We start from the raw sequence: 13,274 nt of genomic DNA, 5'->3' as shown, positions 1-13,274 counted from the left end.
TTTTTTAAAGATTTATTTATTTATTTATTTATTTATTTATTTATTTATTATAAGTACACTGTAGCTGTGTTCAGATGCACCAGAAGAGGAAGAGCAATCTGTGCTCTTACCTACCGGCAGCTGTCTCACCAGCCCCAATAGCAAGTTCTTTACCCAGAGAGATAGAAGAATGGAGTTGCAGGGCTGAAAGAGAATGTCAGGTTACTGTGAAATACAAAGTTTCAGTTTGACAAGATGTAGCTTGAGGCTAGTGCTAATGGTTACACAGTGAGAGCCAATACTTAATGCCCTGAACTATACATACTTTCCAGGGTTCGTTTGGAGGCTGCCCCTCAACTGCTCTGTCTTTCAAGGTGAAAGAATTATTTTTGCAAATTGTTCAGGGTATATTTGTATTTATTTGGAAGAACGGCCTCTGGTTGATAGAGGTGTTAGTGTGTGTGAGTGTGTGTGTATAATATTCTGTGTACATCATTATAGACTCAATCCCACTTCTTAAGCAACTGTATGAGGGTAGAAAGGAGACTGACAAAATGGGGGAGGAGGAAAGAGTGTCCTAGAGGGATGACTGTGAGCAGGGTACAGTGATGTACATAAATGAAAAGATAGTGAAACCTGTTATCTTATACACTAAAGCTGTACCCTTTTTTTTATTTATTTACATTTATTTTATTTATTTATTTATTTATTTACCCTTTTTGTTTATTTAAAAACAAAAACTTGCTACAGTGATTGCACACATGTAGGCCTACTACCACCCCAGAGGCTGGTGCAGGAGGCTCATGAGATCAAGGCAATCTTGGACCACATAGTGAGGTGGGCAGGAGAGAGCAAGACTATCTAAGAGACAGACTATAGAAGTAAGGAAAAATGATAAAGCTTGTCCCTCTCTTTTCTTCTTAGGATATTTTCTTTCCTGGACGTTGTTACCCTGTGTCGCTGCGCTCAGGTCTCCAGGGTAAGATGGTGGCACGGTGACAGGGGACCTTCTACACTGAGGCTGATAGCCTTTTAGGTGTCACTTGTATATTTTACAGAAGATAATATTTTACCCCATCCACGCCGTGTCATTCTCTGAGTGAATCCTGTTCTGTGTACTGTTCCTAATATTTGCATGATACAAACAGAAAGGGTGCTTTACAGTGGAAGCCTTAACTCTGCTCATAAGGAAATCATATGTTACTGTTCTTACAGTTCATTTCATAACAGCACATAGGCATGCGTGTGGGTGTATTAAAGGCTCTTATGTACCTAATTCTCATGATGTCTCCATATAGTCTTTTCTTCAGAAATGATGGGAGGGGAGAAAGGCTCCAGAGGAGCCATCACATGGGGGGTTCCCATGAAGTAGTTTCTGTGTTGGGCGGACCCAAGTGTCTCTTCAAACCACCCGTGTAACTGTATCCGAGAACCCAAAAACCTTAATGTAGAAATTTCCCCTTCCTGGTAATTTTAAAATAACTTTTCCATGCTAAAGTTTTTACTTATTCGCATATCCACCATGTTGGAAACAATAAGCAGTGTTATGATTTCTTTATTCTGTTTTTGTCCCAGTAACTGTATAGTCTCTACGTGCAAGCCTTCTTACAAGTGAGCACAATTTCCTGTCCGGCTCCTTACAAACTAAGGTTGTCATCCAGGGGTGTTCACAGTAATCTTTGATTGCGGTTTTCACTTAAGGAAGGCAGGAAACTACCAAATCTCACTAAGCCTGGACTGTTGGTGCCTCTTTGGTATCCTGCTGTTCCCATACTTGTGGATTGTATTGGGAAGGCGAGGTTTGCTCATGTGTTGCTGGGATTGAGTCTAGTGCTGGGCAGAAGGTAGGCCAGGCCCGACACTGAGCCATAGTGCCAGGACTTTGAGGTCTTTTGCTTTGTTTTGGTTTTTAATGCAGACTCTAGGGAGGAACCTGTCATTCCTAATTTTAGGCTGAGTTCTGCATGTTTCCTGCTCGGGGAAGAACCTGGCGAGGCCTAGCACACAGTCAGAGATATATTTAGCCCAAGAATCTCTTAAACATGTGGTTTTTAAGAGTTTTATTTGTTAATTTCCCATGGCTAACTATTTAAAACAAAACAGGGCAAAAAAACAAACAAAACAAAAACACTGGAAAAATCTGAGAAAAGTAACATTGACCACATGAGAAACCATAGTGAAAACATACCTAGTTCTAGAGTAACTGCTTGCTTGCCCTCATGCCTTGACGTGCTTTTTTTGCTGATCATATGACAGTTATCCTTGGCTTTCTCAGAATATCCAGAATTTGGTTTTGGAAATCTTGAAGAAAAGTGGGAAGGGTGGCCCTATCCCTTAATCCCATCACCTGGGAGGCAGAGGCTGAGGGGTCTCTCAGAGTTCCTGGTCACCCAGTGCTACACAGTCTCAAAAAATTGTTTGTCAGAGGGATGGCTATAAGTATAACCTTTGCTAAATGTGCTGTAATAAAGAATACTCTAGAACTGGGTATGATGGCTCATACCTATAACTCTGGCACTTGAGTATCTTGGGTTTGAGCACACCCTAGGCTACATGGTGAAATACACACAGAAGAACAATATGTAACTATTACATAATTAGAGGAAGCTTTTAAAGGGTGTAAAATGTCAAAAGATACACAACAAACAAGTTTCTACTGACATGGTCTCTCACCCAATCCTGACTATTGAAAATTGAAGAGACATATAACAGTTTTAAGTTTGCAGTTTTAGAATTAGCACTGAGGCCTGGGCCTGGCTCTTAGGAGGACTGTTGAGACTGAAGCAGGAGATGATGAGTTGGAGGTCAGTGGCCCTGCACAGTAAGCCCTTCCCTAAAAGAAACAACCAGGACTGCAGCTGGGCTGTACAGAGCCTGCCTGGCAGGTACAGGGCCCTGGATCCCATCCCCAGTGAGACAACCAGGAAAATAACACGTCACTAAGTCAAATTGGACAGAATATTGATCGATTATGAAGCATAGCTGAGTACGTACATTGATAATGAGGAAACACAATTAGAGAAAGATCCTGCCGCAGGCTTTTGCCACTGTCTCCCTGGAGCTCCGCTAGCCTGATGCCAGTCCCTCAGAGACTGAGGATATTTTTGATCGATCTCAGTTATTGGTTGGTTGAATTGTGAATTTAAATTACAGTTTCTGTTTTCATTTTGATCTCTGTTCATTCTCTCTTTTTATTCAAAACAGGCCTGGAATGTCCTAGCTCTGGATGGCAGTAACTGGCAACGGATAGACCTGTTTGATTTCCAGAGGGACATTGAGGTTTGTCTCTGTGCTGTGTGGGTGGACACTGAATTGTGATTCTGTGGTGTGTGGGGGACATCGAGGTATGGCTCCATGTTATGTGGCCCCGTATGTTTCATTAGTAGTTATAGCAGTAGTCCCAGCTATAGAAACCTTTTTCCACTGAAGAATTGTTAGTTTTGGTACAGCTGAACTTGATGGAAGCCTCCCATGTTCCCAGGAGGATGTGCTTAACTAGGTGTGGTGGCACAGGCCCTTAATCTCTGCAGAGTCAGGCAAACCATTGTGAGGGGCAGATCAGCCTGGCTGCATGGTGAGACCTGTGTCAACACACAAGTGAGACAACAACAACGTGTTTCTTCAGATTTGGGAAGAAGGTGCTAGGACTCAAATCTAGGGCCTTGAACATGACAGGCCACACTCCTCACTGGTCTGTTTCTCTCCCCCTAGTTTTTTCTTCAGTTTTTGAGTTCCCTAAAATAACACTAAGTTCTTAATAACATTAGTCCTGAGAGCAAAGGTTTTGTCTTGTGGTTTTTATATTTGCTTGTTTTACAGTAAGTAGGCTTAAACTTATTGGGTGTGGTATTTTTGTTTATTCTTGATATGCATTTTGATTCTTGGGAGAATAAAAATAGAATAATTAAAATTATTACATTGTTTTTACTAGTAAGAGACAATTTTCTTGGGGTACAGTCTTTTTTTCTCATTTAATCTTCTATTGTAGCCTATTAGTTTCTTCTGACATGCTAGAAAAGTATACTAGCATCCAGGCATGCACACACCTCTGACCCCAGCACATGAGAGAGAAAATCTAGAAGATCAGAAAGAAGTGCAAGGTCAGGAATCGGGAGATGATTCAGTTGGTAAAGTCTGTGCCGCACAGGCATGGGGGCCTGAGTTCCGATTCTAGCCTCTGTGTACAGGTCAGGGATGGAACCTGAACACTTAATTAAAATTTTAAAAAGGCACAAAAAACTCATTAACATTATACTGCATTCACCCTACACTTTTCTAATCTTGTGGATTATATACTTAACAAACATGACCCACAGGATTATTCAGCAAGATGGCGAGTGCCCAGTGAGTTCCTGCTATGTGCAGAGTGCTATAGAGAGTTCTTACAAAGGACACAAGAGTAAATGTGGATGGGCATGCCCTCCCATAGCTGTGGTTAACCCAGGTGAGCCCCATGCATGACTTGGAGTTCTGCAAGAACAGGACAGGACCATTCCTCAAATACAGGCTATGTTTCAAGGTAAAGAGAGAATTCAGACCAGCTGTGTTCCTGTAGATGTGCTTCTCGGAGTACATTCAGATTTTCTTAGAATTCTCTTACTTAAAATTATAGGCCTTTTATAAAAGGTTTATAAATTTTTTTGTTTGCTTTTTTAATGAGAATATATTCTTGTCAAAAGAAGTAACATGGGCTGGAGAGATGGCTCAATGGTTAAGAGCACTGACTGCTCTTCCGAAGGTCCTGAGTTCAAATCCTAGCAACCACATGGTGGCTCACAGCCATCTGTAATGAGATCTGGTGCCCTCTTCTGGTGTGTCTGAGGACAACTACAGTGTACTTATATATAATAAATAAATAAATCTTAAAAAAATAAAAAATAAAATAAAAGTATGTACCACCATCAGGCTGTTTCTTTTGTTTTGTTTTGTTTTTTTAAAGAATTAACATAAGCTGTCTTTTTGCTTAACTGTCTCTTTATAGGGCCGGGTAGTGGAAAATATTTCAAAACGATGTGGAGGCTTTTTACGAAAGTTAAGTCTTCGTGGGTGTCTCGGAGTAGGAGACAATGCATTAAGGTAAAAAGAAAACTTTAAAAAATAATTCTTTTTTTGGTTTTTCAAGACAGGGTTCCTCTGTGTAGCCCTGGCACCAGGCTGGCCTCAAACTCAGGAATCCCCAAGTACTGGGATTAAAGGCGTGTGCCACCACTGACCAGCGAAAAAATAGCTTTCAACTTTGTAGATTGAAGTAAAGAACAGCACCAACTCACTTAGAAAAGGCTAAACACTAAGAAGTTCTAAGTTTCTAAGCTGTTAAAAATGTGAACATGTACATTGGTTATAACAAATTTCTAATAGGAAGTGGAACCCCAGCTGCAGTGGCCTGTCCTAATAACCCCACCGTGCAGCGTGTCCACGTAGGAGACACTAGCGAGCATGGGCTACACAGCCAATGCAGGACAGAGATGAGATTTCAAAATGGTCTACACTAAAGCAGTTCTCTGGGGACCTTTAGTTAGGTTATAGACTTTGGTTAATTCAAAGATAAAATCATTTTCAGCTTTTGTTGCGACAAAGATCCATGTTTAATCTCAGAAATTGAGAGGTGAAGGCCGAAGGATCAAGTCCAAGGTCAGCCGGGGCTACACAGGGAGACCCTCTGAGAAGAGTAAAAGAAGAAAACATTAACAGTTTTAAAGAACAGTTTGTGGAGCCAGGAGTTGTGGCACATGCCCTTCATCCCAGAACTGGGAAGGCAGAGGCAGGCGGATGTCTTGGTGTGCAAGACTAGTTTGGTCTTCCAGGACAGCCAGGGGTATACAGAAGCCCTGTCTCAAAAGCAAAACAACTATAACAAATGAACAAAATGAGCGTTTGTGGGGTTGACCTCTTTAGACCCACCAGCTGCTTTGTGTTGAATTCACACTTCACACACAGATATAAAAGTTTGTTTTTCTTCCTCCCAACAGTTCTTTGACTTTGCAGTTAGGGACTGGCTATTTCCGTTCACTGCCAACACAGCTGTCCAGGGTCAGCCCAGACCCTGCAGGCTAGCAGCACAGTGCCTAGTCAGTCCCTACTCAGATGCTAGTTACAAGTCCCAGTTGCTATGCACTTCTCTGGATAGCCAATAAAATCATGACTCCTCCCAAATTTTCTAATTTACTAGCATTAGTCCAGTAATTCTGGAAGAAGCTTTGGATACTGTTAACAGCTCACTCTAAAGCTCATGGGTAAGTAGCTAGAGGACGTGCTACACGGGGCAGGGTTGAGGAGTGTCTGAAGACAGGAGCACCTGTCCTTGTGGAGTTGTCGTGCTGTCTTCCCAGGGCACCACCCCAGCAGCTCTGGTCCATTATTCAAATAATGATGACAAACAAAGCTCACACCTGTTCCTCAGGAAGTGACAAACGTCTTAGGATCTCTATGCTGGAAACTAGGGATCAAACCAATTATATATTTTACATAGTATGGCATCATAGGTATCAACAACATTTTATGTCCTTTTTTATATCTAAAGTTTTGCCCAACTTATTTATAACCTTTAACTTTTTTTCCCTGTAAAGGACCTTTGCACAGAACTGTAGGAATATTGAAGTACTAAGTCTCAACGGATGTACAAAGACAACAGATGCGTAAGTATTGGCTTCAGGAAGCGACGTCATTAGTCCATAGTCTTCCCTACTCTGGTCTTGACTGTAGTCTCCTAAACACAGTGAGTTAAGTTCCCTTGATTTTATGAATGACTCTTTTTTTTTAATGGCTTATGATGCTAAGGCATGAGCCCGGGGTCTTGTCCTATACCTCTGAGCTACGTCCCCAGTCCTAGAAGAAAAAACTTAAGGGGAAAGTGATGAAGGTAGAAGTGGAATAGAAGGCTTCCTCTGAACTCATTCCTCTGTGATATTTAAAGTGCAGGGTAAACACTACAGCTAATGTATGTGCTGTAGGGCTAATAATCAAAAGCCACATGACAGATGGTTGTATAAAATGATTAAAACTGTAAACTTAGATCTAAATGACTTGTGCTTTTCAAGGAAATAACACTGTTGCCTGTCTCTCCTAATACAAAAATAATTAACAGAATCCTTCATCTTTGAGAATCTTACAGTCAGACATGAGATAATACAAATGAGCATGAAAAACTTCAGCCCCAGGTTATCCGTTGGTGGTAATGTAAATCAAATCTCATTTAAATACTATGTAGCAGAGTTGTTGTGGAGTGAAGGCAGAGAAGAGTAGATAAATAGGAGCCAGGGTTGTTCATGGAGTTCCCAATAGCCTTTGAGCCTGTTGAATGATCAAGGAGACACAAGAGTGCAGGACGTGTGTGTGTGTGTGTGTGTGTGTGTTTCTCTTCTCTGAGGCTATACTGTTGCTTTTTCTATAAGAAGTAGTCTGAGGAGTTCCAGTTTTAAGCCAGCCTGTAAAACTCTGTCTCAAAAACAAAAGAAAGATGGGCAGAAGTTATTTGTATCCATAACCCAAGTGCTTGGTACTTGGGAGGTAAAAGACAGTAGATCATGAATTCTAGACCAGCCTCTGCTACATAGTGAGTTTTAGGGCAGGTTGAATTACAGGGGATTCTGTTTCCAAACAATTAAACTGGGGCAGGGGAGGGATAAGTCTCAAAGCTGTCCCTAGAAACTGAAAGCAAATAAAATAGATGAACCAAGGTTAAGTTCTAGTCTATGTTGGTGCCATAACAACTCAGAGAGAATTTCTCTCTGCTGACTTTTTTGTTCTGTGCTGGAGGCTGAACCGTGGCCTGAACATGTTTATTGTGTGCTCTGAACACTGCGAGCTGTCACCTGGCTTCAGCTGGTCTTACTTGTGGCCGTTCTTATTTAGGTCGTTGACTCCTCCTCCTTATGTATCCTCTCTGATTTTGTCAGTGATTGAGAGAAAAACATCCCAGACATGGTATTTCATCTGCAGATGTTTTAAACTAGATTCACATCTTAATTATCAAGGCCTTTTTATTCTTAATACTGAAGATCAAGCTCAAAGCTTGTACATTTAGGCAAGCTCTACCATTGAACTAAAACCCTAGCTCCAGGCTCTCTAAAATTCTTTTTCTTTGTTTGTTTTTAGACAGGGTCTCTCTGTGTAGCCCTGGCTGCCCTGGAACTTTGTAGACCAGGCTGGCCCAAACTCAAGAAATATAACTAAGTGTTGGGATTAAAGGTGTGTATACCTGCCGCTGTAGCCACCACCACTGCCTGGCTAAGTCAGTGGAATTTTTGCTTAGGCCCCTGGCCCTCCAATCCTGTGAAAAGCTCTGAATAATTAGTAAACAAGGTAGAGTATAAAAACCAATAGGCTTGGAGTTGACTCCTAGGTAGGCTCACTTGATTTAAAACATTATCAATAAAAATGATAATGATCAAATCGAAAGCAAAGGCCCTTTTAGCTTGAAGCTATGGGTCACTAAGACTCAGGTTAGCATGAAGCTGTGCGTCACTAAGACTCAGGATGTAACAATCAGTGAGGCATGTGCAGGCATTTTCCCTGGGCTGGAGAGAGCTCAGGGCTTAAGAGCACTTGATGCTCTTACAGAGGACCCAGACTCAGTTTACCTCACTTGCAGCTCACATCCTTCAGTAATTCTAGTTCCAGGAGATGTGGCGCCCTCTTCAGGCATACACACTGCAGTCAGGCATAAACAGAAGTAAATCTAAGAAACCTCACATATCCTATTTTGGACAGAGGCTATGTTCATAGGCAGCAGAGGCCAGAATGAACACAAGATAGCCACATGTTCCTGGTTGGTGGAGCTGAGGCTTATATAAAAGTACCCAAGAAAGAGAGACTTGGAAAGAGCCTGGGCTTGGAACATCCTCTTTCACCTACGCGTCAACCATTAGCGTGATGTGGAAGCTGTGCTGCCATGGACAGAACATTCAGTGGAAAGAAATAAGGGAATCACTGGGTAGGAACACCATCAGCAAGCAGGACATTCTACCCAGTGATTGCAGAGAACACACTGTGTTCTGGACACTTAGAATAGACCATAGGCTGTTGACTAGACAAGCTTAATAAGATTAAAATAATTAACTGGGTATCCTCTTGTTATAACTAGAGGACTAAAGAAAGAAGAAACAGAAGAAAATATGAGAAAATACCAAGAATTTTAAAGTTAAAGAAATAAGCAATAAGAAATAAACATTTAAATAACCCATAAGTTGAAGACAAAAATTCTTTAACTCTTTTGAGGTGAACGGAAGTAAGCTAACCAGGTATGGTGGGCAGTTCATTCCTATAGTCTCTGCACTTGGGAGGCTGAGGCAGAGGTATTGCCTAGAGTTTCAGAGCAGAGTGAACTACAATGATTACCCAGGTTGTATGACGAGTCCATGAGACTCACATATCATAAGAGGCACTTCAGTTTCTTTTAATGGAATAAACATGAAATCATAAGACCAAGCCAGGCATGGTGGTACACACTTTTTTGTTGTTGTTGGCTGTCCTGGAACTCACTCTGTAGCCGCCCAGCTAACCGTACAACCATGTTTCTGCCCGGTTGCGAACCGGGGAGTGGTACACACTTTTAATCCCAGCATTTAGGAGGAAGAGGTAGGAAGAGTTGAAGACACTTTTAAGTTGATTCATTTTTAGGGAATTTTCCCAGTTAATGCATCGTAAAAGTCCTGCCTGACAAGAGTCCACACCTCAGTCTCAGCAGGTCAGAGCAGTAGGGCACAGCGAGCTCCAGGGCGAGTGCCAGGTTTGCTAGGCTACTAACTGAAGCACAAGTACCCGGAGGCTGCGGCCTGAGGAAGTCCAGGCTGTGCTTAGGCTACAGAGGGAGACTCAGTGACACCCTGTCACCAAAAAATAAAACAAACAAAAATCTAGAGACATGAGAGACATAAATCAATGTTAGAACACTGGCCTAGCACACATGCTCTCAGTTCAGTCCTCGGCACTAGAAAGGAAAAGAAAAATGTGTTATTGTGTTTCTGCTATGTACCCAGGCCAGCCTGAAACTCTTGACCCCTTCAGCTGCCCCAAGTACAGTGATACGCTGGGTGTGTGCTACCACACCCTGCTATAACATTTTACTTGATAGTGAAAGGCTCCTTTACCTCTGAAATCAGGAGCAAAATAATGCTGCCACTTTGGGGGCGTGGGTGGGGCAGATAGAACACTCCAGCTACTGAAGTCTGTTAATCTGTCATCACTAAGCCAGCACACTTGGTTGCTAGTCCACGTTGCTTTTGGAGCATCCAGCTGGTGCTGTGAGTTTGAGGGTTTTTATTTTGTGATACATTTTAGACATATAGAAAATAAATAAGCAAACAGAAACAATGAAGTAAAACCTTATTTATGGTGAATCATCCTCCAGATATATTCATGCAGATTCATAAGCTAGGGCTGGAGAGGACGCTCAGCCTGCCCGGCAGGAGTGCTACAGAGGGCGGGAACCCTACTCCAGCCTCCCCCACACACACACAAAATGTTTTTAACTTAAAAACAGTATTAAGCCAATTTAAGTACTCCTGTAATCTTAGCACTTGGAGAGTCAAAGATAAAAATTGGATCAGGAGTTCAAGACCAGCCTCACCTATGTAAGATGCTATAGTAAGCATGCTGGGTGTGGCGGCACACACCTTTAGTCCCAGCACTGGAAAGCAAAGGCAGGTAGTTCTCTGCTAGTCCCAGGACAGCCAGGGCTACACAGAGAAACGTGTCTTAAAATACGCATATACATACATACATACATACATACATACATACATACATTAATCATAAACCACAAAAACTGCTAGTATTCACAAAAAAAAGATAAGCGCTCGCTCTTTAGGGCCCATGAGATGGGTTGATGGGTCAGCAGGCTCCTGCTGCACAAGCCCAACAACCTGAGTTCAGTCCCAGGAACCCACAGTGGAAGGATGGGAGGAACTTCCCAAAGTTGACCCATGACTTCCACATACATGCCAACATACATTTGTGCCCAAACTCAATAATTCTCCTCTTCCTCCTCCTCATCCCATCTTCAGCACTTTAGAGTACGGCCAGGCTAGTCTACATAGGGAGTTCCATGTTACCCAGGACTATATATAGTGAGGCCCTGTCTCAAAAAAATAAAAAATAATTCTCTGGATAGAGGATCAATATTCAAGAAATTCTGTTGCTTCATATTAGTAACGCAATGCAAAAGTAAAATTTAAGAAAAGTTTCAAGCCAGGAAGTGTAGTGAGCATATTTGTAGTCTTGGTAATCAGATTAGACACAAGAGATCAGGAAATCAAGACCATCATCCTTAGTTATATAGTGAGCTTGAGAACCCTGCTCTGCTATCTCAAGAATAAACAAACAAAAAAAAAAAAACAAAAACTGAGCTTGGAGCTAGCTCAGTCCGTACAGTACTGACACTTGAGTCCAGCTCCTAAGACCCCATAATAAGCTAGGCTTGGTGGCATGCCCTTCTACTCCCAGCCATGTAGAGTAAGGGACAGATCCCTGGGACTCAGTGGCTGCTGGCCTAGTCTCCTAGATGAGCTCTGGACCAGTGAGAAATCTTGTCCCAAGATCACTGAATGGCACCTGAAGATCAGTGCCCAAGGTCCTGTGGCCTTCACCTGCACACAGCACACATGCAGACCTTATGAAGATTTCCCTTAACCATAACTTCAAAAGGAACCAGAGTTTACAATAAATGTAGTGAAGGAAGTACAAGATCTCTATACTGAAAACTAGTAAACTTTACTAAGAAAATAAAGATGACTTAAAATGAAAGCTCATATTTATAATACACGTTAGCAAGATGGCAAACATCTTCAAATTCAAGTGTAGCTTCCATACAATTTTCCTCCAAATCTCAGCAGACTTTTCTTCATTTTCTTTGTCTGTTGGTTGTTTTGTTTGAAACAAGATTCTCTGTGTAGCACTGGCTGACCTGGACAGGAGAGTGACTCAGGAGCTCCAGTTTGAGATACTGTCTCAAAAATACAAAGTAGACAGACAGTGGTGGCACACGTCTTTAATCCCAGCATTTGGGAGGCAGAGGCAAGAGGATTTCTGAGGCCAGCCTGGTCTGCAGAGTGAGTTCCAGGACAGCTACGGCTACACAGAGAGACCCTGTCTTGAAAAACAAAACAAAATAAAACAAAAAATACAAAGTAAATGAATAACAAAACAAAGCCTGAGGCAGAAAGGAAGAAATGGAGTAAGAATGTGGGAAAGCTGTGAAAACTCTGTGGAGCTTGTGCTGAATGCCTGTAATGCCAGCACTGAGACAGGAAGATTCTGTTAGCTTAAGGCCAACCTGGGCTACAAAGTAAGATCTTGTCTCAAAAAAAGAAAAAAATTCTCTGTTTCCATTTCTGGCCCATTCTCTTAATTTTTTGTTTGTTTGTTTGTTTTGCTTTTTGAGACAGGGTTTTTCTGTATGTCCTGGAACTCACTCTGTAAACCAGGCTGGCCTCAAACTCAGAAATCCGCCTGCCTCTGCCTCCCAGGTGCTGGGTTTAAAGGCGTGCCACCACTGCCCTGCCCATTCTCTTTCTATGCTGATAGTGAAACTGCAGACATGGTGAGATTTTCTAAAACCCACATGACTCTCTGTGTGCCCTTGGAAAGCAGCATTGTACCAGGAGACTATGGCTACACTTGACAAAATTGGTCTGTTTTGTTGTTGTTGTTCTGTAGGAGCTTGTTTTGCTTTGTTTTGTTCACCAAAAGGCTAATGAAACTGCAAAAAACTTGTGCGGAGGCCCTAGTGTGTTGAACCAACTAGAGGTCTAAGAGAACTCTGGCTGCTAAAGGGTGCAAGCTTGTCATTGCACTGCTGGTGCACGCCTTTAATCCCAGCACTCGGGAGGCAGAGGAAGGTGGATCTCTGAATTCCAGGGCTGCACAGAGAAACCCTGTCTCCAAAAACTAAACAAGCAAGCATTTGATCCAGTTCTAAACCAGTTTTATTATGAAGAAAAAAATCATAAGCCTGTTTTTTTTCTTATGGGTGTTTTGCTTGTGTGTATGTCTGTGCACCACATTGGAGCCTGGTGCCTGTGGAGGTATGAAGAGGGATCGGATGGAACTGGTGTTAGAGACATTTGTGAGTAGGTGCTGGGAATTGAAACCAGGTCCTCTAGAAGAGTAGCCAGTATTTTTAACTGCTAAACCATTTCTCCAGTTCCAAGATTATATTTTTTTAAAAATTTCTGGGCTCAGCATGGTTGTGCAAGCCTGGTAATTTGAATTCAATCCCCAGAAACCATGATGCAAGCAGAAAACCAACCCCTAAATTAAATATATTAATTTAGGGCATGGGATATATCCCAGTAGTG

General features: G+C 42.1%; 1 protein-coding gene across 3 annotated transcripts in view; it reads left to right on the top strand.

Annotated features, from left to right (window-relative positions):
• Fbxl20 (F-box and leucine rich repeat protein 20) overlaps positions 1 to 13,274 on the top strand; it is a 70,079-nt gene that overhangs the window by 36,355 nt on the left and 20,450 nt on the right. For all 3 annotated transcript variants that reach the window (XM_031355004.1, XM_031355006.1, XM_031355005.1), the window contains exons 3-6: positions 904 to 958; positions 3,184 to 3,258; positions 4,961 to 5,055; positions 6,546 to 6,614. In XM_031355004.1, coding sequence (XP_031210864.1) covers positions 904 to 958; positions 3,184 to 3,258; positions 4,961 to 5,055; positions 6,546 to 6,614 — 294 coding nt within the window. The remainder of the gene's footprint in view (positions 1 to 903; positions 959 to 3,183; positions 3,259 to 4,960; positions 5,056 to 6,545; positions 6,615 to 13,274) is intronic.

This window comes from Mastomys coucha, unplaced genomic scaffold, assembly GCF_008632895.1.
Source record: "Mastomys coucha isolate ucsf_1 unplaced genomic scaffold, UCSF_Mcou_1 pScaffold5, whole genome shotgun sequence".
Classification (NCBI taxonomy): domain Eukaryota; kingdom Metazoa; phylum Chordata; class Mammalia; order Rodentia; family Muridae; genus Mastomys; species Mastomys coucha.
The sequence above is the reverse complement of the archived record's forward strand: the minus strand, read 5'-3'. Positions and strand labels throughout refer to the sequence as shown.